Consider the following 26,611-nt stretch of genomic DNA (forward strand, 5'->3'; position numbering starts at 1 on the left):
GTTAGTCTATAAAAGCTTAACCTTGGCTTTCCAGTTGCTAGTTATTTCTATTCACATTTTTGCTTCCACGCTTACTTTTCTATCCTTGGCCTGTTACAGTGTTGTACTGAAGCTCAACTAAAACTTGAGGTAGCTTATTTTCTGTTTAGACATTTTACAGCCTTCTGGATTTAATATTGAGTTGACAATTTCACACCAGGACCTCTTACCCCAATTTTTCATTTATTGTTTGCCATGGGCAGTTTGAGTCTTGTTTTTAATGTTTGTACTTCTGGACAAAGCTGTTCATTATTCTGGCCTTGCATTCTGGAAAAATGCTTTGTCTCTTTACTGTGACCCAGTACTATTTTCTTTGCAGCATCTGTAGAGAGAAAAGTAGAGTTAATGATTTGAGTCCATTTGTTCTATGTTCTTCAGTTCTGAAGAAAAGTCATTTTGGATTTGAAAAGTTAACTCTGTTTCTGTGTCCACAGATTCTGCCAGACCTGTCAAGTTTCCCTGGCACTTTCTGTTTTTATTTGAGATTTCCAACATTTACGTATTTTATTTTTATTTTCCATTCCCCTTGTCTTTTGTTCCATACAAGTTTGTCATTTAATATCTCCTGCCAACCAACTTAACCCAGGCCTTCTCTTTTGTTGTGCCTTCCCCTTCCTGCTTTTGACAGCATATAACCAATATTATTTTCTGCCATTCTTCAGTTGTGAACAGGTCATATTTAGCTTGAAATATTGGGTGGAATTTTGTTGAACAGCAGAGGCAGAAGAGCTGGCACGAGACCCACACTGCTTCTTCTAGGGAAGGCACGTGGAATCTAATGCCAAAAGAACTGCAGATGTTATAAATCAGAAGCAAAAACATAATTTGCTGGAAAAACTCACCAGGTCTGGCAGCATCTGTGAAGAGAAATCAGACTTAGTATTTCAGGTCTGGTGACCCTTCCTCAGAAACTGTTGACTATTCTGGGGAAGGGTCACCAGACTTGAAACGTTAACTCTAATTTCTCTTCACAGATGTTGCCAGATCTGCTGAGCTTTTCCAGAAAATTCTATTTTTGTTTTTGAGTTGAATGCCATCAGGCATTAGCAAGGCCCTGGATGGACTTCCACCTAGAATGAAGACTCCAGGGATGGAAATTCTGCCTAGTGAGAACTGGTGATCGATCAGAGGCCAATAATTCCCTCACTTGGCAACGCCATAGAGGAAAATGCAGCCAATGCCAGAAGACCACACAGTATCATGGTGGGTGAAATGGGCAGAAAATCTGGGTCACTGACTTAAACATAACAGTGCTGTAAAATTGATACTGTAGTTTGGAAGTATTTCAGCCAGAAGGACAATGCTGTGTGATATGCAAGTGTCAGCAAGTGTTATGAAAAATATAACGCTTTTATGGGCATTGATGGGCTCTTTTTTTCCCATTGTCTGTAAGGCCAAAATCATTTTAAAAATATTTGATCTATCAAAATGAATATTGAGTGAACAGCTGAACTGCATGCTAATTGAGAAAGCTGTTCCAAATCTTTATAAAACAAAAGCTAAATACTCCAGGTGCTGGAAATCTAATTCTTTCACTTTTATGAAGAAACGCTGAGATTGAATGTGAGAAACATGGACTTTGTAGATCCAAGGAATTTCTGTGTAATGGCATATTATCTATCTGTCTCATCTCTTGTTAAAATAATGAAAATTTACTTAAAACATGGATTCCAGTGTCAGAATAAGTGATTGCAATTAAACTGTTTATAGCTCTTTTAGTAGTAAATTTAATCAAAAATGATTGTATCTTATGACATTTGGCACTTTACAGAAACAAAAATGTTGGCAAGATCTATTCTAAGTCTTCATCCTTTGTGGATTACATCAGAAAATCAGTAGAAAAGCTGGGAATGGATGACTCAAAGGTTAGTTGTTTAATTTATTTCTTCAAGCTATTTCTTTGATTCAGACCAGCACAGTGTAACAATTTCATCACAGACAAGACAATGGTAACAGTGTATTACACATTTTCTCGCACTGTTTGTTATCTGTTACAAAATGTTTCCTGAGTGTTTAAATGGTCTGTTAGTCCTGCTCAAGCACTTAAGAGTGAAGTAATAACTTTCTCTGTATTTCTTTTTTAAACTGGATGTTAACCTGTTTAAAATCAACTGATCAACACTTGAATTCAAAAAGCATGCAGAGAAATTCAGTGCAGGTGCGATAATATTGGACTGGGGAGTGGGCTGGTTGGAATGGATTGGAATCTGGACCTCTGCTGACACTGAACGATATAATCTTTTACGGATGAATTTCCCTGCGTTAAGCCTAGTCACAGACACAGAACATCAGCACCAATCAGCAGAGAAACGTATTCTAGCTTGAAGCTGGTGCCAATTTGAGCCATTAAAATTTAACAGACCACAGAGATTTATGGCTTTTGTACATTCCACATTTAAAAGAGAAGATAGTAAGAAACGTACACTTTAGAACACAGCAAAATTTAAGAGAAACACAGCTAATTTGCATTTTGTACCAATTTCAATGGGAAAATCTAATAAATATTCAAATTGAGTAGCAAAAAGTCATTAAAGTATGCCTGGTTATTTTAACGATTCTCCAAATGCAGTAAGCATTCAAATATTACCAATGAAAGATCAAGCTATATAATTAAATGATGGAAGTCATGTGTCTCCTGTTTCCTTCAACTGAATTGTAAGGTAATTGGAGACAAAATATTTTAATATATTGTATTCCTTTGAATGGCTCCAACTGTAATTCTTCATACAATGAACATCTTTAAGCTTGAGTTGTAAAGAAAAGTAATTGAATCAACCTTGTTCTTGTTATTATTTACTTGCTTTTTGTTTTGAAACACTGGTTGTAATGTGCAACCAAGGGCAGAATTTTCTCAGTCCCAGAACAACTTGGACTACATTAAGATGATGTCCAGCAAGATCCTCCTCAATGTCAAGACCAGAAAGTCTCATTTTCCAATGAAATGTTGGGGCATTTAGATGAGATTCTCGCTGGTGAATGGTGAGAGGTCTATTAACGTAGACTGGTGCTCATTGTTACCTTTGTTAGGATTTAATCCCACCTCATTAGTATGGAGTGTCAAAGTCTTCTACCTGCTTGATAGAAACTAGACACCAAGAATTCCTTATCTGAAAATCAGAGTGAGTACCTTGTGACTCTTTCATCCTTTGACAATATGATATTGCATTTCAGTGCTTTGGAGCATAACAGCATCTTTCATTGCAACGCTGCTGTGAGGAAAGGGTGGCATGGTGGCACAGTAGTTAGCATGTCTGCTTTACAGTGCCAAGGACTCAAGTTCGATTCCAGCCTTGGGTCTGTGTGGAGTTTGCACGTTCTCACAGTATCTGCGTGGGCTTCTGCCAGGTGCTCTGGGTTTCCTCCCACAGTCCAAAGATGTGCAGGTTGGATGAATAGTCCATGCTAAATTGCTAAATTGCACTATAGGGATTCTATGGTTCTATGTTTTAGTTCAGGATGGGACCAGGCTGCATCTCAGAGCTGCTCAATTGCTTTCTTAGCACTCACTCACTTTGCATCTACCTGGATGCCCACAGAATCCCTGCCTTCCCTTGTCTTTTTGCGTTTTGCCCCCTCATCCAGACATTAAAAACTCATAATATTTATGTCTTGTGTTGCTTAGCGCTGGTACCAAGCTAGGCAGCTTGTCATGCCTGTCAGCAAAATCATGAGGGTTTTAGATAAGATGACTCGCAAAGGCCTTTTCCCTCAGTTGGGGAATTTCAAAACCAGGGGGCATATTTTTTAAGGTGAGAGGAGTAAGATTAAAAGGGACCTGAGGGTCAACTTTTTCACACAGAGAGTGGTTAGTGTATGGAATGAACTGCCAGAAGAAGTGGTAGATACAGGTACAGTTACAAATTTGAAAGACATTTGGATAGGTACATGAATAGAAAAGGTTGAGAGGGATATGGTTCAAATACAAGCAAGTGGGAATAGTTTAGTTTGGGAAACTCGGTCAGCATGGATGAGTTGGACTAAAGGATCTGTTTCTGTGCTGTACGACTCTGTGACTTTAATTGGGCATTTTGCTGTATGGCAGTGCCATGTCAGTCTCACAGCTACAGTATGTATCAATGGCATACATGGGAAATACATGAGCAACAATCCAGTGGCTATGTCTGGCCAGACAGAACTTTGTCAATAACTAGTTTAAATAGCCGAGAGTTGGTGTATTGATCACTCATTGACTCAGAATAATTGATGCTTGACATGCAAGCACTTTGTTTCAGTTCCAAGAGACAAATACGACTTTCTGTTTAATCTGTCTTCCGTTTTGGTGTTGGTGAATAAAAGTTAATGTTTTGAAGTGATTGAAGGCTTCTCTTTATGTGATGGTCCGACATCAAACAATGTCAAGATGCAGAACTACATGGGCATTGGAGAAAAAGAAGCAGTGTCTTAAGGGGGGTTATAAGACAGGATATGGATAAGGACATGAGAACTGTGTGATCCAGTGCTTTAACAGCAACAGGTGTGGGAATGTTCATTGAAGTGCCAGCCATGCCATTTATGTGATAAGCTTTGGTTAGTGAATGCTGTCACACATGCAAAGTGAAGGACAACTCTGGACTGCCAAAAATAGACTGTGTGCAAAGCTGAGGGTTAGAGATGGTACCAGTGCCAGGGATTATGGTATATCCTGACAGTACTATGGCTACTGTGAGTGAGAGAACCGGGCTAGCATTGGACTAGCATGGCACCATTGGGGTGTAATACGTAGTTAATTAGAAGAGTTTGAATTTCATTGAATTAGGTTTATTGTCATATGTACTCACTCACAGTGCCATTTAAGGTACAAAAGTACCTCGGTACAGAATCTTAGGTACAGAACAGAAAAATAAGGAAAGCAAAATTTAAAAAGTTAAACATTACAGTCCTTCTTTCTAAAAAGTGGAAAACAAAGAAACAGCTAATAGTGCAACACCATAGTTCATAAGAGCCTGGCCATCCTGGGCTAGCACTCCTCACAAGGGCTGAACCTCCTGCTGAAGGTAAATGGGAGTCCGTTCAGTTATTGGACCCTCCTAGTGTGTCAAATATAGTAAATATTAATATTGCATGTGTAAAAGAGGTCTTTGGTTTTGTGTATATTCAAACTCCAATGTTTAATGTTTACTTGATATGCAACTGGACAGAACCAAACTGCTTTTGTGTCAATGTCTATGTACAAAGATTTTTTTCACGAATAAAGTATATTTTTGAAATGAAATGGTGAATCCCAATGACACCATCTCCACAGACAACACGCTGAAGCTACTGGACCTATGCCTCACCACCCACTTTACCTTTAACGGCCAAATATATGAACAGATCAACTGGACACCCGTGGGATCACCTATCTCCGGACTAATAGCCAAAGTGGTGATGCAGAGACTCGAAAGTACGGCCCTTCTGCTAATCCAACCAAAACTATGGATACGCTACGTGGACAACACCTTCGTCATTATTAAATGGACCAAACTGGAGGAGACACACCAACTAATAAAAAAACACCCTCACCGGAATCAGATTCACCAGAGAAGAGGAGAAAAACAAACAGCTCCCATTCCTGGACATCATGGTAGAGCGCGGGACAAATGGAGATTTCTTAACAAAGGTACACAGGAAAGCCACACACACTGATCAAGTACTGAATTTCAACAGCAACCATCCTAAGACACACAAATAAAGTTGCGTGAGAACATTATTTAAACGGGCAACAACACACTAGAGCAGCACAGAGCTACGCCAAAGAGAAGAAGAGCACCTCTTCCAGGTATTCAGAAACAATGGATACCCGAAAAACTGGGTCAGAAGATGCCTATTACACGAATGACACCAGGAAGATACCATTATCCCCCGACACACTCCTCACACTACCTTACATCAGGAACACATCTGAATTGATCACAAGACTCCTACGACCACTGGGCATCAGAGTAGCACACAAACCCACATCACCCCTCCGAGAACTGCTCACCCGAACCAAAGACCCACTATCCACTATGGGCAGGACCAATGTCATATACAAGATTCCCTGCAGAGACTGTGACAAACATCACATCGAACAAACAGGAAGGAAATTAACCACAAGGGTACACGAACATCAATTGGCTACAAAAAGACATGACCAGTACTCACTCATCTCTATCCACATGGATAAGGAGAACCACCAATTCGACAGGGACAGCACCAAGATCCTGGGACAAGCAAAGCAGAGACAAGCATGGGAATTCCTAGAAGCCTGGTACTCCACGAAGAAAGCCATCAACAAACACATTGAGCTCGACCTCATATACATTCCACTGTGGAGGAAAACCGGAAGTAAGGTAATCCAGTCAACGTACTCCAGAGTTTAAATAACAGGCGGGAAAACACAATGGCACTTCATCGGAGTCTGCACTGATGATGTTACCCAGCATGGTAATGAAACGTCTGCGAAACAACAAACCAGCTTGGCGAGCCAACCAACTACAACATTCACTTTGTACATTTAACATGGAGGAAAGAAAAGATAATAGAAAAACAAATATCTAACTTCAAGTTGGCAAACCCACTCCAACATATTTCAAGGTATAAATTCTTATTTATTATAAATGTAATCATTGACAGTGTTGCGGTAAATTTCCGCTGGCAAATTTTTGTTTTTTTTTAACCTTTTTCTTGATGAAATTATTGTACACAACCAAGAGAAGCCAAACATGAAGTCACCCCTAATATTCATTAAATTCTTTGGCTGAAGTTTTATCAGGCCTCTGCTGTACTGATTTGCACACTTTTATTCGGGAGCTACTCATCAGAGGTGCTGATCAGGAGGATTGCTGGATGGTCTGCTCCTACTTACGACCAGCAGGAATTAAAACATATAAGGTGCGAACTTTTCTGTCGCCAAACGATTTAGGCATTGTCAAGAAAGTTGGGAAAGTTGCATGAGATTGGGAATAATGAAATTCCCAATGTCAAGAGCAAGAAGTCTTCTTTTCTAACCAAGCATTGAATGATGAGTGGTCTATTCACATGCATTAACAGCCTCAATATTTCGTCAGCTTGTTTCATTCATATGCAGTTTCCCATTCTTCAAATCGCAGGATAGGAACTAGATGGTGACAGTTCCTGATGTGATGTTCAGAGCAGTAACCTGGTGACTTCAGCTCACCATTTGCTTTTCTGGCCCTCCATCTTGGACACCAGACACCAACATCTCAGAGCATGCTCTGTGGGCACTGACCATGTGCGCCTCCCATCCAGCAGGACTTGTTGGTCCCCATCGACAAAGCAGGGTGCGGATTTCCCTCTGTCCAACATGTATGACGCAATTGGCAGGTCTCTTGTATGGCAGTCAGGACTGCCAGAGTTTAACAGACTTAAGGCTTTATAGATGGGTGTCGGTGCCAGAAATCCTGAAATGTGCCGGCTGTGCCAGTACTTTTGCCTTTGGTGAGTGATAGAATATGGTGAGTGGGGCACCATGGTGCATAGGTAATGAAGCAAATTTGGGAAGATGGCATGAAAAACCCACGAGGACTCATAGACAGAAACTCTATATGAAACATCCTAAACATGACACAGTCAATTTCCAGTGAAATTCAGCCCAGAGTAACGGGCAATTAGCAGAATTTTTTTTAAAAATGAAGGTGTTTTAAGAGAAAATATGACAACATTTGCTAAAGAAAGGAGTTTAATATGATGGGTAATGATTAGAAATTATTTTTAGACAAGTACTGTGATCCACTTACATGGTATAATATTTATTTTTAATATGTAAAAATCAGTCATACAGATTGAATTAAATGAATCTGATCAGACCAATTCTTTGGTATGTACTTAATTCTGTGAAATAAAGCAGATCAGTGATTTGTATCTGGCTTTGGCTCACTGAATGTTTGCTCCTTTTGCCTTCAGAGAGATTAAAAACATATATGTGCAAAATATGCTATTTAGACCAAGGCACAGCACTGCAATTTTCTATTTTATTAATAGATAATCGGGGAATCATCAAAAGTAATATTCTCAGATTGTCATGAGTGATTGATGCTACTGAACTGTGGTAGTGATGGCTCGGTGTGGGCTGGTAGCTGGTAGAATAATCATGAGATAGGAAATTCCCTTGGAAGTTTAAAAAAAATTCAAACCAAGTGAAATGCCTAGAATTTCTATGTTGCACGCACTTTGTCCTAGAAGTTCTGCTTTAAATTATGCATTGAGGGATTCGAGTTCCTGAATATCCCCAGTTTAAAGCTGAATGAGTCAATGGTGATACAAATTCATGTTGAAAAGCATTCAGAATTGTCAACTTCTAAGGCATTCTATGTGAACTAATACATGGATTGAGTTGCAGCTGTTTTCAATGGGAAACAAAACAAAAAATGTTTTGAAAGCAGATATAAAACAGTCTTTATGCATATTATTGGGGATTTGTTAGAATGTGCAGAAGTTTATCCAAAGTTATTTGTTCCAGAAAACAATTTTATTTATACGAGAGACTGATCATTTAAAAATAACTTTAAAAAAGTCTTATAAAAATTAAAATTTTATGTTTCCTATTACTGTACAGCAGCTAAGAAGGTTAGATATTTGAGTCCTCAATTGCCACCAGCATGTAAGAATGTTGTTGCTATGTTTCCCGTAACGTTCTAATATATACTAGGAGTATTTGAGGACCTAGAATATTAATCCCTAGCGATAAGCATCTCCTTTTGAATTTTGTTTTGGTATAATTATTCCCTGATGTGGGTAATACTGATAGAACTATATTTATCTTCAGTTGCTAGGAGCTGATTTTGTGTTTTGCCACCACTGAGTTTGAGGTTGGTGATTACAACTGTTGACCCATCTACACCCAATCTTTCTGAAATGTTACAGTGGGGCAGGGGCGGGGTGTTAGGCACCTACCCAACTTCAGGCAAATTATTGGCTAGTTAAGTGCCTCATCTTGCTGATACCAGTATTTTGCACATGCCAAGTGGGAAGCCTCGGGTAGCAGTGGGGGCTGGATGACAACAGCCTTTGGATGCCTCTTCTGCCCACTGGAGGCAATTGCCTTAAGGTCATCTGACCCCATTCTTAGAGGACTTGACAGGGTAGATACAGAAATTGATTCCCCTTGTGGGAGAGTCTAGGACCAGAGGGAACAGACACCATGATCTCAGAATAAGGGGTCACACATCTAAGAAAGAGTGGAGGAGGAATTTATTCTATCAGAGGGTAGTGAATCTGTGAAATTTTTTACACTGAAGGCTGTTGAGCCTGAGTCATATTCGAGGCTGAATCAGACAGATTTTTAATCAATAAGGGAATCAAGAGTTATGGTGAAAAGGCAGGAAAGTGGAGTGAGAATTTTTAGATCAGCCATCATCTCATTCAGTAGGGAGAAAACTTGATGCCTGAATGGCCTAATTCTGCTTCTACAACTTATAGTTATCAATTTCCCTGGCCTCTTGAATCTATCCGCCACTCACCCCATATACATTGCCCTTTAACCCCAGACTTACCTGTTATTCCTGATTCCTTAGCATCAGGAACTGCTTGTAGTCCCAACATTATTGGGACTATCGAGTTGCTGGTCAAATAGATTGTCTGGCAGAAATCTCTTCTTAAAGCAAGTAGCTATGCTGCCAGCGTTAAATTTCTGGAGAGCAGCCAACAAGATTGTGGTCACAGTGCGTCCTCCTTAATAAAGGGTCTGGGATGTTGCACCCCTTAAAGTCCAACCTCATGAGGAAACGTGTAAGTAGCATCCTTTAATTAGAGTTGGCCTTGTCATGTTAAGTAAGAAGTACTCTATTATTCACTGAACAGCAATAAACAGCTGGTGTTATAAATTCAAGCTATGACAGAGTCTGACTTGGAGATGATTGTGAAGGTGAATGATTTACTATGGTCTTGTGGATGTTGTACCTTTTGGCTTCAAGCTTTAGGAGACACTGCCACAATAAAGCTGAGCTCTAGGGAGAGGCTGATTTGGCTGGGACTGTTTTCCTTGGACAGTCAGAGACTGCGGGCTGACATTGTAGAGGTTTATAAAATTATGCAGGGCACAGATAGGGTAAATAGCCAAGGTCCTTTTCTCGGAGTAGGGGTGTCCAAAACTAGAGGGCGTCGCTTTAAGGTGAGAGGGGGAAGGATTTATAAGGGGCCTGAGGGGCAACTTCTTCAAGCAGACAGTGGTGCGTGTATGGAATGAGCTGCCAGAGGAGGTGGTGGAGGCTGGTACAATTACAACATTTAAAAGCCATTTGGATGGGTAAATGAATAGGAAGGATTTCGACGGATATGTGCCAAATGCTGGCAAATGGGACTAGATTAATATGGGATATCTGGTCGGCATGGATGAGTTGTACCAATGGATCTGCTTCCATGTTGTACGGCTGTATGACTCTAAGTGGTTGCAAAGCATTCCATGGATGCTACAAACTGTTCTTGTGCATGTTTGCACTCATTGCTCCCCATACATTGGAGCTCCTGATCTCAGAGGACCCAGACTAGAAATATGCTGATATAGAAACAGAAATTAGAAATACACAGCAGGATAGGCTGCATTTATGGAGAGAAAGAGAAACAGATTAAGGGGCTGGATTTAATGGAATCCACTGAAGTGGGCTAAATGGCGAGCTGGCCTGCAGAATCTCAGGCAGGCCACATTTTCTTTTCCTATCAGCAGGAAAACCCATCCCTTTAAGTCAGTGATAGAATTGGACTGACACAGGAAACTTATCTGTTAGTTAATTTGGCTCACGAATCCATCACTTAAAGGTGACCAGGATTTAGTGGTGGCTCAGGGACTCTCCTGAGTTTGTATGGATTCCCAAGCCTCCTGAAGGCTGCCCAGCAAATACTTTTGTGTTTGTCAGTGGCTTCTCTGGGTGGTTCCTCTTTCAAAGCCACTTGATATCAATCAAGAGATCCCAGTCCTCTTATAGGTACAACACTTGTGGCAGCCACTGGTGCTGCTGGAAATTGGAAAGCTGTATGACTGGCAGCTCTTTTCAGTGAGTGGGGTTAACATTTACGTCGCTGAGGTTCTCAACTCTAGTCAATGAAATGGCAAATATTTAATTTAATTGGGCCTTGCCCCATCAGTCCTGCAGGTGATAGGTGGAACTCATGTTGAGACTCCAAATTCAGCCCAGTGTTTCAGGTTGATGACCCTTCATCAGATGCTACATTAACAGTTAAATATTTCCAGCAGTTTCTGTTTTTGTCTAAGGTTTCCAGCATTTGCAGTATTTTACTTCTACAGCAAAGTGCTAAATTTATGCCAGTTGCGTGTCTGTGGACAGGGAGCAAAAGTCCATTCAGTCTGCTTTCAGGAACCTACTAAAGTCAGATTTAAGTATCTTGAGCAGATAACTAACTCCCTTAAATTGGATTTGGAACATATCATGGCAAGTTGGGTAAAGAATAAAAATAGACATAAATTAATAAATTTCCTTTCCCTTTTCCTATAAAAAATCAGAATACGAATCTACTGAATTTGATTAAGTTTGTTTTTATCATTAAGTTGTTTCTAATTTTAAAATCAGACATTTCCACCTTCACTTAATTAGGAAACCAACAACACATTTTTATATGATTTTAGCAGACTCCTTAATAACTTAAATACATATCCACATTGAATTAATTGCTTTTTTAAGGAAATTTACTGTGGTATTGTAAATGAATAATTTAATGTTCTGATGCTGAAGTTTTTATTTTTGTTTCAAACTATTACAGTTAGCTAAGCACAATTATAATGGAAAAACTGGAGAAACCAATTGGTTCTCAACAAATAGAAAATGTTATTAATACACTTCCATTATATAAAGCTCCTAGTTCAGAACGATGCTCATCTGGATTTATTTAAAGAAAAAAATTGGCACCTTCCTCTATACCTCTCTTGTTACAGAATTTTAATGAAGCCAGCGGCAAAGGCTACCTACCGGATAAATTGCATAAAGTAATCTCTACTCATTTTTTTAAAAGAACGACAATGTGTATTGGTTCAGTTTTAGCCATATGTTACTCAACAACAACTTAGATTTATTTAGAGCCTCTATTACTGAAACACACCACAAGTTATTTTATTCATAAATATCCTTAAAATGTAAAATCTTCCTAAACTTGATTATTACATCGGCTGACATCTGCACCATGTGCCAGCAGAGTGCACAGCAAGCAAACTGTACATACATCAACTAAGTGGTCATTATCTCAAAGTCTAAGGGAATACTTCTCGATACAGTTAAGGGTGACAGCCTTCAGTCAGGTATCCAGGCTCAGTAAATCAAAAGCATCCTCTGATATCAGTCTGGGGGCTTGGGCACAGTTAGTTGACTGCTTGGGTGGTCAGCTTCATACTTCTATCGTCCAGGGAGTGGGCCAGGTCCACCCTTTGGGTCCAGTGTAAACAGTTTGGGGCATCGTGGGAAGTCAGTTGCTGTGCTGCACAGAGATCAGTCATCAGTCAGGGCTGACCGTTCAAGTCAGTTAAGGAAGTGGGCCACATTCAGTCTTCAGGTCTCATCCATTAATAATCAAAAGGGTTGGGGAGGGGATGTGGGGGTGTTGTTGGTTGTCAGGGGCCACTGCTGTGGGGTGGAAGCTGTGAAACTCAGTTCTGTGGAGTGGAGGCAGCATGCTGGGCTTCAGAGGGAATAGTGATTATGAAGGGGAGAGATAATCGACCATGGGACAGAGAGGGGTAATCTAGAATGTGGGAGCACCTGCAATAACTGGTTGCAATAACAGGACATTACCTAACTATATCTGGCATGTTGACTGGATAGTCCTCAGGCTCAGGGGCTAAAATAGGCAGATGAATGGTTGACTGTTTGGTTGAGAACATGTGGAATTTTGAAGCTGATGGCGTTGACTTGACTACCGAGAAGGAAATGTGTGCATTTGTGGTTCACCAAGTTTAAGAGATTGAATATGAGACTCACTGTTTGAAGTGTAACTGCTGTTTCCTTCCATCATGATACTAATAGCAAGTATGCAATGGGGCTAAAAATGGCTGCCAACATGTTAGGAGATGACGAGCTAACTGTTCACTTCTGTGAGGAATGCTTCACTTTTGAGCGATGTGAAGCCCTTCAAACGGCAATACCATGGCACAAGTATCGGTATGATACAGGTGAAAGATGCCTTTAGGCACTGCATGCTGTATGAACATTAATCTGCTTGTTGGACTCTATTTGCTGGCTCCAGGCACGCCTTCCACATCAAGTAGCATCAAGATTCAAACCCACGAATGCCTGTGATGCACAAGCAATGTATCACAAGGAAGATCCACCCCAGCTGACAAAGTAATCAGCAGTTCCCAAGTCCCCAAAGCTTGCATATGATGCAGGAGTTGCTCATTTCAAATCTTGGGCTACAAAACCTTGTGTAGCACCCAAGATGGCTAATATGTGCGATGGTATAGTTGCTGCTAGAAAGACATCCACTCAGACAGCTGATGCTAGCAAGTGAACATTTATAATATGAGAATGTATTTACAGTGATGTGTCACCCATGCTACCTGTGTGCTCTCAGATGTTTTCGTCTTTCTTTCTCTCCTACTACGTCTCAGTGCAGCCCAGGCTCCACAGGCTGGAGTAGAGTGAGCCTGACCTACTGTGGAGCTTGGAGTTTTGATTAGGTGACCCCAAGGCTGTTGTAGCTAAAAGTCCCAGACTTGCTACTTGCTGAATGTGTGCATGACTTGCAGGTGCACCAAGCTCGGCCTGAACTCCCACAGGGCCGACTGCAGCAGACAGGCTGGACATGGAAGGCCAAGCCACCTCTGGAGCGTCATGAGAGCAAACGTTTGTAGGGTCTGTATAGAGTTGCTTCTCTAGCTGGGTGCATGCTGACACCACCCTGTTTCTCATGCAGAAGAAGAACCTGGCATGAAGTCATGGTCCCTCATCCCTCTGTCACCTTCTGTTAGCGCTGAGTCCCAATGCCTAAAGCGAAAGAGTGCATCTCCATGCCTATAGCCTACAAGCACTGAGTGTGCTGAACCTAACTCTCCATGGCAGCCTCCAACCTGTGCATGAGGCAGGGGAAAGAGAACAGTCCTCCTCTGAAGTACCCTGTTCATCACGCCCTCCAGGTCCCTGTCTGCAAAGCATAACATATGCAATTTTCCATTGTCTGGTCGCATCATGTGCAATTCACATGAACTATGCAGGGCAGCTCCAGATTGATTTGTATAACATTGATGAGCTTACTTACTTAAATCTAAACCACATATTCTATTCAATTAAATCTGATCTTCCTCCATGGGAAAGGCTGAAACATTTAAAAACCTCTTCCAGTGTTCTAAATTTAATGACATTTTTTTCTTTGCTCCTGTTCTCCAAGTTTTTTTTGAAATCCTATATAATTTGCTGAAGAAAATCTGTTTATTCTTTAATATGCGCTGTGGGACATAATTAAGCTAAGAACCAAGCATAATAAAGTTACAATCAAACAGAACAAAAGGACCCAGGCCTCTTATTCCAAATGTTGGTAGTTAAATCTTGTCTCCCAAGCACCAATGAAGAATCTGATTATTTATAGAATAGTTTCAGCTCAACTTCTTGCACTGTGTGACTTGATGAATCAGCAAGTATTGTTTAGGAACTATTGCCATCAATACGTGACATGGAAAATTGCAAATTAATAAAATGGATTGTTCATCATACACAAAGTAATTTGAAATGGAATTCTGATGAAGAACCAATGGACTCCAAATGTTCATTCTGCTTTCTCCCCACAAATGTTGCCAGACCAGCTGAGTTTCACCAGCAATTTCTGTTTTTGTTTCAGATCTCCAGCAGCTGCAGTTCTTTGCTTTATGAAATGGAGGGAATTGTACAAAATGACCTGGAGGCCCCTCTAAACCTAGCAATTTGTGGAAGGACAATAAGATCCTAATTATCAATTGTGTATATTGCTGTAGAATGTTTAAAGGTTTCAGTTTAGTTTGTATCCTTCATTTGTGGAAGTTGTTTGTCATATTCTAAAATGTAACAGATCAGGCACTCTTGCATTTGATTGGCCAATGGACAAGGAGGAAACATTACCCAACGCTAAAGAACACACTCCATTTGGAAAAATAAACAACTGATCAACTTACTCAAATGTTTTCAAAGTTGCCAGTCAGGATATAGCAGCTGCCACATTTTGTCAACCTTGCATACATAGCCATGCTAATTCTTCAGCCAACCAATTATATATGGTTAGCAATAAAGGTTATAATGTAAAAACAACCAGTCATTACTGATCATCAAACATCCATAAAATGACTGATATTCTGTTGTAAATTTATCCAATAGATGTACTTTTAAGGACTTGACCTCACTGGAGCTTGTCCCACTCTGCAAGTAATCCTACATCTCAAGTTTTGCTAACTTCAGACCACATTTGGGGGAGGAGATGGCCTTGTGGTATAATGTTCTGGGGACTCGAGTTCAAAGCTCGTCATGGTGAAATTTGAAAAAAACCTGGACACGAGAATCTATTGATGACCATGAAATCATTGCCAATTGTCAGAAAAATCCATCTGGCTCACTAATGTATTTCAGGAAGAAAATCTACCATCCTTAACTGGTCTGACCTACATGTGACTCTAAAACCACAGCAATGTGGTTGACTCCCAACTGCATTCTGAAATGACCCAGCATGCCACTCAGTTCAAGGACAACTACATGTAGGCAATAAATACTGGCCAACCAGTGATGCCCATGTCCCATGAATGAATTTTAAAAGAAAATCCCTAATTCTTCCTGGTCCTTGCCTTCCCTTGTGCTCATGCTTCCTCTTGGCCACAATGTCCATCTCTGCTGCTTGGCCTGAACCTCAGTTCCACTGTCAGTTCTAAGGAAGGGTCACTGGACTTGAAACATTAACTCTGATTTTTCTTCACAAATGCTGCCAAACCAGCTGAGCTTTTCCAGAAATTTCTGTTTTTGTTTCTGATTTGCACTATCCGCAGTTCTTTTGGTTTTTATAAGGCAAATAGTATGTTGGCCTTCATAGCAACAGGATTCGAATACAGGAGCAGCTATGTATTGCTGCAATTGTACAGGGCCCTGGTGAGACCACACCTGGTGTATTGTGTGCAGTTTTGGCATCCTTATCTGAGGAAGCTACAGAGGGAGTGTGACAAAGGTTTACCAGACTGATTCCTGAGATGGCAGGACAGTTGTAGAAAGAGAGAATGCACTAGTTAGGACATTATTCACTATAGTTTAGATGAATAAGGGGGATCTTATAGAAATGTATAAAATTCTTACATGGTAACTGGAGGAACGATGTTCCTGATGACCAGGAAGTCCAGGGGCCACAGTCTAAGGATATGGGTTAGGACTGAGACGAGGAGAAACATTTCTTCATCTGGAGCCTGTGAAATTCTCTGCCACAGGAAGCAGTTGAGGCCATAACATTGAATGCTTTCAAGGAGTTAGATATAATTCCAAGGGTTAAATTAATCAAAGGGTAAGGGGGGAAATCAGGAACAGGGTACTGAGTTGGATGATCAGCCACTATTATATTGACTGACGGAAGAGTTTTGAGCCTCAAGGGACTTGGGTAGACTTAATGTTTTCAGTTAAAAAAATCGCAAAAACCTATGTTTATCAGATTCATATAAATGTACCCAAACATGGTGAAGTGTAAATTTTCAGCAAAGTATCAATTTAATAGTGGTATAAGTTGTCACTGATTATGTCTGACTTCTTTTCTCATTGCTTTGTATTTCTGCAAGTTCTTTAAAGTCTCTTCTCTCTTCTGTTCTTATCTCCATTCTCAATGACAGGACACCACAATTGCTATTTAGCTTTCCTTCATTCATTCCAGAAATGTGAATATTCCTAGAAGTGGGAAGGCTAAAATTTGTTGTCCATCCTTAATTTCCCTTAAGAAGGTGATGGTGAGCTGCTTTCTTGAACTGCTGTAGGTACATCCATATTGTTGTTTGAAATGGAGTTCCAAGTTGATGACCCAGCTACATTGAAGGAGCAGCAACATAAATTGAGGTGAGGATTGTGTGGCTTGGAGAGGAACTGGCAGGTGATGCTGTTCCCATGCATCTGCTCTCCTTGCTATTCTACATAGTAGAGGTTGTCCGGGTCTTGCTGCATTTGGATATGGACTGCTTCAGTTTCGGAGGAGTTGCAAATAATGCTGTACATTGTGCAATCATCAGTGATCATCCCCACCTCTGGAATTATGGTGAAGCAACTAAAAATGATTAGGATTAGGACACTATCCTGAGGAATTCCTGCAGTGATGTCCTGTGACATCTCTGTTGGGCAGTAAAGGCCCAGCTAGGGGTTTTTCAATAAGAGCTGCATTCCCCAGCATCATAATCATTTGACCATACCTCCTTGATGTAGCCGTATGCAACTTTTAGAATGTGAAATGCTGTCAGTTTGGCAACTTTGGTTAAGTTATATTGCCATTTTTGCAAAGTGGCTTTGAAATCAATTGGTGGTATGACCTGATCTTGAAAGATAACCTGAGAAAATTTCAATATTCTGTAGTTTAGCAGAATCATCCTTAAAAATAGAGTTTTTTTTTTCTGACTTACTGCTCTTCATCACTCTTCTCCCCAGGTTATTCAACTACACACTGAAACAGCTCTCCATAAATTACTTGAGAAAAGAATGATGTTTTGATGCCTTGCAGAACAAACCAATTATTTTGATTTGTTAGGACTGTACTGTGGAAACTAATCTAAGTCATTTGCTGTTTCGTTTTCTACATCCTTGTTTTGCATGTAGTTTTCATATAATGATTTTATATTATGTTTGTCTTCTACAAAAATGCTTGTAAAATTACATACATAGTTTGAACTGTTTTGAATTTGCCAAACGTTCCCTATCACTCATTGGCAATAATTATCCTGAAAATTTATGCGAAGGTAATTTTATGGTAATAAAATGTTCCAAATAATTGTTTCTTAACTAGAAATATTAGAGAACTACTGCCATTGATACGTTAAAGTGACATTTAATATGTGTGTTTTTTGATTTACTTATAAATACTGAATGCTATGAAATAATTCCATTTTAGTGAATCTCAGTGAAACAGTATGTTTAAAGTGATAAGGGACTGTCTAGATTTTTTCCATATCCAATCTGTAGCTAAAGACTTTTCACAAATGTAATGTCCCAAAATATAAGTACTGTAAGCCATATTTTGTTGTGTCTTATTTGACTAAATGTGGCAGAGCTGGCAAAATAGAAAGGAACGCATGTCTGCAAAAACGTACTTGACCTCTACCAAATCAAATAGCTTAAGTAACAAGCTTTTAGCCAAAACTATGTCTTATTATCTGTATGGGGTACACTAACTACATATTGTAACAATTGTACTCTGACAGGTATGTTTATGATATTAGTTGGAACAATGCCAGTTGATCACATGGTTATAATTCGACTTAAATGTGTGCCTTTTTTCCTTTTTTCAGATGTCAGACAGTTTAATACAAGGTTATTATGACAGATACATGCCCCGAATGAAAGAGTTGGAAGCATTTAACCTGGTAAGCTTTGGGGAATAGACATAAAAGAATTTGCACATGAGAAGCAAAGGAAGTATGCCGATTTTTCCAGGATCACTGCCCCAAACACTGTTGGCCTGACAGTGCAGTCAAAACAAAAGTTTGTTGTTATAGCAATAGTTTTCTAACATTGTAAAGATCTGCAACATGCTAAATACTTTCGATAAGAAGAGTCCCATTTAAGCACAGTCAAGGGCAGAATTGGAGAGTTTTTTTTATATCTTCTGACTAATAGAGTTAAGTATCCTTCAACAAAAATTTCAGCTGTCCATTCAAATGAAACACTGCCACTTATTTGTAGGCTATCAGTGTGTTGACTGGTTTCTGGGTTTGAATCAGCCTGTACTTTTGGGATGAGTGGTTACTCCCTTTGTTGACTGTAGAGGTCATAAGTCAAAAGAATTTGGATCCACTCGAGCTAGTTGAAATTGAGGGTGGCACAAATTTGTAATTTGGTCTAAAATGTTCATTCCATTTAAGACACCACAGGGACTGAGGAAAAGAAGAAAGAACATATTGGTATTCTAGTGCCGAGGTATACCAGTGTAAATTTGCATGGTGCTGACAGTGTGCCAAAAGTGGGAAAGTTAGAAGATTGTTTCATCTACCAGCACTGACATCTGTAATATTAACCAGATCCAAAAAGATCAACCAAAATATTTTTTAAAATTTACTAATAATATAGATAAGTGAAGAAATGGATAATTGAGCTAAATTTGCAATTGCTCTGATAATTAATGCTGCAGAGACACCTTGTTCAACTTGCTGCCTAGAAGCATACTGTAAGATTTAAGGCAAACATTTGTAAGTATAATGTTGTTAGGTGTACTTGTAATTAAAGAGATAATCATTTCAGTGTGCATTATTTTAGATCTCTTGCAGTATAGTCAGGCTTAATATAATTCAGTACTCTAAATTAGGAATATTTTAGCTAAAAATGTAGTTAAGTCAATATTGCGATGAGAAAAATGGGTGGCAAAATTTGGCTATTACATCAAGGGGAGATGGTGGCATTGTGGTATATCACGGGAGTAGATATTGAGAGGTCCAGGCTAATACTCTGGTATTTTTGTGAAGAAGGGTCCCGAACCGAAACGTCAACTTTCCTGCTCCCCTGATGCTGCCTGGCCTGCTATGCTTTTGCAGCTCCATGCTGTGTTATATGTAATACTCTGCCTACATGGCTTCAAATCCTACCATGGTAACTGCAGAATTTAAATTCAGTTAATAAATCTGGAATACGAAAGCTAGTCTCAATAGTGGTGACTATGAAACCATCGGTTGATTGTTGTAAAATCTATCTGGTTCACTGATGTCCTTTAGAGAAGGAATCTGCCTTACTTAGCTGAGCCTGTAATGCAGTTTGGCTGACTCTTAGCAATCCAGCAAGTTCAAGGGCAATTAGCGATGCACAACAAACGAAGGCCTTGCCTGTAATGCCCACATCCTGTGAAAAAGGCTTTTAAAATTAAGTATTTAAAAATTCAGTGACATTTAGATTTATTAATATTTGCTGCTATATAAGGATATATTTCTTACATTTCATCCTGAAATTTTCAGTCACGGTGAACAAACCGTAAATTCGTCCAGAACTTGTAATGTCCAATTCTTGTCCTTGGAAGCTCTGACCCACTGGAGTTTGATGAACAGAGTAATAAACTATATTACATTCCCGTTTGTCTATCTGAAAACAGTCCTAATAAGAAATATTGATATTCAGACGTTCTTGATAGTGAGAAGGGAGCATGTCAACAGCTATGCTACAATGACTCTATGCACCTGTATTTGAAATTTTGTTGGCAGTCAATATCAGGAGTCCAACAAAGAGCATACTGTGTCTCTAGGTAAGACGTATTGTGTCTTGTACATTCCAGTATTGTGTTAAGTAGAGGAAGAAAAAGGAAGAAGTCATTTTTTCATATAGTGTTTTGGCATATTTATGTAAAATATACATAATTAACTTCTACGAAGGCCAACTTGATGCTAAAATATCTTGGAACTTCAGAATATTATATTGACATAAGAATCTATACCATACAAGCAAAAGTTGTGAACCTCCGTGAAAAATACTTCTATTAAATACAATTAGCATACATGTTTAAATAGATTAATAATTAAAACTATTGACTGCATTATTCAACTTGGATATCTGATAAACTGATATTTATGAGCCACTTAAATCGACGATTGGAACTGTTGTATACATCTTTCTTTCAGCTGAAGGTAGCCTTATCCCCTTGTATAGAGGGTTTGATTCTTTTGGACCGGCTTTGCTACCTCAAAGAACAGGTACCGCTGTTTCTCACTGGGTGGTGTATGTGGGGTACTTCATTTTGCCAAAGATTTCATGCCTATAATGTAATTATGGAGATTTTCAGAAAATGCTTTATTTCTTTAAATTGGTCTGTGTAGTTTTGCATTCTTTAAAACGTATGGCTAACAGATGTTCTTTATATTTGATATAGTTACATTTGTTTATCTCACTTAATCAAAAAAAAACTGGCATTTAAAATATGGCTATAAGACAGAGGACAGTATGTAGTCCAACTGACAGATATATTTTACAATGGTGGGGTAAAAATAGAATAAAATGGTGAAATTACAGTACCTTGATTGCTGTGAATTACCTGTATTAGTTACAATAAATTATCTACACATGGTAACTACTGTAATTATAATATGATTTTATCATTATGTTCAAGAGTACAAATGCAGGGACACACATGTATTCAATGTAAAAGGACATGTGTTTTGTTGAAGCTTTATTTTAGTGAACCATCTGAAATGTTTCTTTAACTTGTGTCTTTTGCAGGCAAATGTAGCATGGTCAGCTTTAGTACAGCTGTTCGATCCCCTGAAGTCCCCAAGATGTTATGCGGTAATTGGCGTGAAGAAGTAGCACTGCTCCAAGTCCACATACCATATTTTTGATAACAAGTTTTGATTTCAAGTTTTTTACTTTATCCATTACTGTACAATCTAAATTTATGATTTTAGGAGGTGTGAAGTTTCCAGTTTTACATTACATTTTTAAGCCATTGAATACAATTTTTGCACACATAAGTTATTGAATAAATGAAGAATTTGAGAGGAAAAGTCATTATTGTATATTATATTTTCTGACAACACTAGTTCAAGTGAAAGAATAGAATCTTTTTAAAAAAGAGCACTCAACTTTTCACAATATGAAAAATAAAGATTTTAGTTTGAAACAGCCAGCTTAAATGGGCCTCTTCACTCTGTTTTTGCAGAAATACTTCGTTGTTCTTTCGTAATTGAGAATTAATTCAGATCTACTTACATGCACATTTTTGTTCCATAACTTAAATTATGTTGAATAAATGTTGATTGAGAGTCCAGTTTAACTTGGTTAGCTAAACAACTAGTGTGCAATTCAAAATAATGCCAACAGCGCAGGGTTCAAATCCCATTCTAGCTGAGGTAGACTTTACCTCATCAACTCTCTCCTTATCCTAAGTATGTTTACCTTTGTTTGAGATTCCTGTTTTGGACTGAAGTTTGTTGCTCTCCAGCTTGTCTGGTATGGAATTTGTATGTTTTATGATTGTTTTTCACAGATAATTCTGTGGGATTTTTGATTAATCTTGAGTTAGTGCGTAGTTATATATCTAAAATAACTTTATCCCTATTTGGTTCCAAACTTGATGCTTCAGAAAATTGTCACAAAAGCAGTCCACAAATACCTCTTCCAATTTGCCAATTTGATATGTTCAGTCTGTACAAAGAGTTAGACCCTTATAATCATTACACCATCCAATTGTTTCTTTCTAATGCTCTGTCTAACAACGAAAGAAGTGGAACTTGCAATGTAGAGAGGCATTTGAGTTGACGAGTAGAGGTGCATTGGGGGCCCAGCTGGATAAGCACATGAGAGTGCAAGGTTTAAGAGATTATGTTCAAGAAAGGTGGTTTAAGATTCATGTGGATAATAGGTACAGTTGTGGAACTGTTTGATCAAATGGCCTACTTCTGTGTTGTGAATGCTAAGTAATACAGTGAAGCTTTGTGGAATCAAGTAGCATATATTGAATCTTGTCTGTCTTGTACGTCGTTTGCAGTGATTTAAGGGAGAAGGAAGTTGTAGTGATAATGTCACTAGATTAGTAATCTAGAAATCTAAGCTAATGTTCTGGGAAGGGGTAGCAGGAACTGCAGATGCTGGAGAATCTGAGATAACAAGGGTCTAGGCCCGAAACGTCAGCCTTCCTGCTCCTCTGATGCTGCTTGGCCTGCTGTGTTCATCCAGCTCTACACCTTGTTATCTCTAATGTTCTGGGAACATGGGTTCAAGTCTTACCATGGAAAATGGTGATATCTGAATTCAGTAAAAAATTGTGGCAATATTTGAATTCAATAAAAATTTGGAATAAAAGAAGGTAAACTAATGCCGTCCATGTAACCACAGTCAATTGTTGTAAAGACCCATCTGATTCACTATTGTCCTTTTGGGAAGGAAATTCCTTATGGCCTACATGTGACTCAGCCCCACAATAATGTGGTTGACTCTTAAATGCCAATTTGTTTTGGATAATATATGTCGGTCTTATCCATTGATGCCCACAACCTGTGAAGGAATAAGAACAAGGTCCTTATGGATTTATCAGCCTGATTCCTTTTTGTTAATTTAGTAAAACAAAATGCAAATTGAGAATATGATTTCCGATCTGACTTTCCAGTCACTACATAACTCAGTTTGTGCTGACATGGATTTAGATGTACCTGCAGCTATACTTCAGGAAACAGGGTATGTCAATTTTTTTAGTTACAGCTGCACCTCCTAGTTTGAACAAGTTGGGATGCTGCAAAAGAAACCCTGATAAAGCCACAGTTTACCATGAAAATCACTGTGGTGGGAACAGAAATGGTAGGTAATTATTTATCGAAGTACTTTGGAAATTTGGGAATACCATCACACTATTGGTGATAGTTTGGGAGCCCTGTTGCTGTAAGAGGAAGTAATGAAAGTGGTCCTATTTGAAGCAATAGAGCAATTTCTGATTAATGTGCCAACTGCTTGTAGGGAGATCTCTATTTGAGTAATTCAGTCATCCAGCTCCATCATACATTGTAAGAATATTGTTAGAAGCTTTAGGAACCTTGTTAGGTAAGTAGTTTGAACACAAGCAGGAGTAGGAAGCTTGCAGGGCTGAATGGCCATTTTAGATTATGGCTGTTCATCTCCCTCAGTGCCATTTTTCTGTATTATCCCCCCGTTATGGACCAGACCAGGCTCCCTCGAAATATTTTAAGAGGGTAGCCTAGACCTTCACATTTACCTTTGAAATAAGAAAATGTTAAGTGCTGTGTTCCAGATATGATGTGACTGGTCAAACTACTTGATGTTCAGCAAAACACAATCTATTCAAACACTATAGTTATATACAAATATAAGAAAGAGGAATTTAGAATAACTTAACTATTGAAAAACTTAACCGAATAATAGATACAGTACCTATTACTAATTAACTGTTCCAATATAGTAACATCCAATAAACACACCCCTCGGCAAAAAGGCAAATTCAGACACCGGTTTTTACATGCAGTTCTCCAATCCTGCAGGAAGAAGCATCAAGAGAAAAGTCAAAGAGTGTAGCAGCCAAGAGACGGTTACTGAAGCTACCAACTCTTTTGAAACCCCAAACAGCTTCTGATTAAAACTGAACCTAAAATCAAAAAAAAACTAGAAAGTCTGGTCTGTGAGAGCTAGCCATACCCAAGCTGCTTCCAAAACCTAAAGGCCTCACAAGTTGTTTGCTTAAATCGACTTCAAGTAGCCAGTTCAGCACCTCTGCCTTACAACTTCTCTTCAAAAAAAGCCTGGTACAAAATAACCTTCTAAAGTGACAGCATTGTCATACCCCTATCCTTTGAGTTATTAATATGTCGAAATCTCCAGGGTAGAGAATTCATATCCTCTGAGCAAAGTAATTCCTCCTCATCTGTCTCAGGCTTGCACATTATCCTGAGACTAAAAGACTCCACAGAATCTTTTTCTCTCTCCCTCTTCATCCCAGCCTGACCCGGAAAATCTTTTGACCAGTTGTAGCCAATTTGTACACAGCACAGTCCCACAAGCTCAGAGAGTGTAAGAACTGCTGATGCTGGATTCAGAGATAATGCAGTGTGGAGCTGGAGGAGCACAGCAGGCCAGGCAGCATCACAGGAGCAGGAAAGTTGAAGTTTCGGGTCGGGATCCCACAAGCTAATGTGATAATGATCAGGTTGTCAAATTAATGATGCTGCTCAGGAAAAATATTGGTCCGAACACTGAGCAGAATCATCTTTGAAATAATTCCATGAGTTCCTTAATGTCTACCTGAAATGGCAGATGGACCCTCAATTCAACACCTCATAAGAAAAACGGCATCTCCCATAGTGCAAAACTTACTCAGTACTGTACTGAAGTGTTAGCATTCACAGACATTGGGCTGAAGTGTTTGTAGTGGGACTTGAATACACAGTCTTGTAATTCAGAGGTAAATGTGCTATCACCGAGTAATATCTACCTCATAACTTCTGCTTAACATTAAACTGGTGTCCCTTCGTGCTGTTTCCACTTAAGGGACTATGTGTTTACAACTATAGTTACACATATAGTAAATTTATAATCTTGGCTATAAGAACAAAGCACAGTGGATGCGGGAAATGTGAAATAAAAAAAAAATTGGGAATAATCACAGGTCTAGAATCATCTACTGAGAGAGAAAAGGAGTTCAAGTTTCAGGTTAGTGACTGAAAGTTCTTAGAGGTGTCCTAGGTTTTAAGCAAGGTAAGGGAAAGAGTTCATGGGAGGGGCTTGTAGATTTTGGTGATGATTCTGCTTTCTTTCCCAATTACATCTCCTCTGGGCACTTATTTTATTTCTTACTAGCCCTATTACCATTTCTTCTTGCTATTCACTGTTATTCCTTCTGTCTTTTAATCACTCTGTCTTCCACTGTATCACAGTCCTTCCTGTTTCTTCATTTCTTCCCTCCACACCATTTTCACCCCCATTACTCCACATCTTTGCCTTGCTTAAAAACTGCTCAATGTTTTTTTTTCTCCTCACGCAGATGCTGCAGGATCTGCTGAGTAGTTACAGCCCTTCCTGTTTTCATTCCAGTCTTGGCTACTTGTCAAGTTGGGATATGGGACAAAGACAATGCACTCTCTACAGACAAATGGGAGAAAGGATGGCAAATTAGCATCTGTTTTTCATTGCACTCTATTTTCCTTTCTGATGACTATTGACCTGGCATCTCCCACATCCCCTCCTATATTCCTCAGCTATTCACATGTCTGTGTCTCTTAAATGTATTTAATTTGTTATATTGTGCTTCTTCCTAACATGCCATGCTATTATCACCAGTCATTTCAGCATCTCAGATTTTTTTACAAGCACTTTAGTAATTTTATGCCCTCCATCTTATGTGTTTGTGTGTATGTCTTTCTTGCGTATTCCCATCCCCCATACCCTTTGATATGTTTCTTTTGTAAATGTTGTTTATCTGCACTTTTCTTCAGATCTGATTAAAATTTTCACCTGAAAGGGTAACTGGTTTGTTCTCACCACAGATGTTGACTTGCCTATTAAGTGTTTCCAGGACTTTTCTTGTTCAGCTTCCCATCATCTGTAGGTTTTGATTTTTAACCTCTTTTCTGCTGGGTAATCTCTGCCCTGTGCACATTGCCTCTCCAGTGAGAAAGCCAGCATCAAAAGGGTTGGTTTTCAACGTCAAATTAGTGATACAGAATATGAATGTAAAAGCAGTGAGTTGGCCACAGCTGAAAGATAGTAATGTGGAAAAGAATACAACTGAGAGGTTTAAAGTTCAACAAGAAAAGAAGAACAAAGCCAACAAGGAATTAAAATTGTTTGGAATTATGTAAGTTTAGCATGTAAATCAGGATCTCAATTATGTAAGGGCATTGTGATTGAGGAAAAGGGAACAAGGAGAACCAATTGTTGCTGTGATAAGAAGATGATAAGATATATCACACACAAGTAGTGCGATCTGTTTTGAAATACTCTGTGATCTTGAGCAAACAAATTTAAATGACATTTCTAGTGAACGT

General features: G+C 39.1%; 1 protein-coding gene across 2 annotated transcripts in view; it reads left to right on the top strand.

Annotated features, from left to right (window-relative positions):
- The window catches only part of mettl25 (methyltransferase like 25), an 80,191-nt gene extending 58,181 nt beyond the window's left edge, over positions 1-22,010 (top strand). For both annotated transcript variants that reach the window (XM_020526958.2, XM_048607633.1), the window contains 4 exons: positions 1,811-1,904; positions 18,440-18,514; positions 20,750-20,821; positions 21,345-22,010. In XM_020526958.2, the coding sequence (XP_020382547.2) occupies positions 1,811-1,904; positions 18,440-18,514; positions 20,750-20,821; positions 21,345-21,431 (328 nt within the window). In that variant the 3' untranslated portion in view covers positions 21,432-22,010. The remainder of the gene's footprint in view (positions 1-1,810; positions 1,905-18,439; positions 18,515-20,749; positions 20,822-21,344) is intronic.
- The last annotated feature ends 4,601 nt before the right edge of the window (positions 22,011-26,611 follow it).

This window comes from Rhincodon typus, chromosome 18 (assembly GCF_021869965.1).
Source record: "Rhincodon typus isolate 14 chromosome 18, sRhiTyp1.1, whole genome shotgun sequence".
In the NCBI taxonomy this organism is placed as follows: domain Eukaryota; kingdom Metazoa; phylum Chordata; class Chondrichthyes; order Orectolobiformes; family Rhincodontidae; genus Rhincodon; species Rhincodon typus.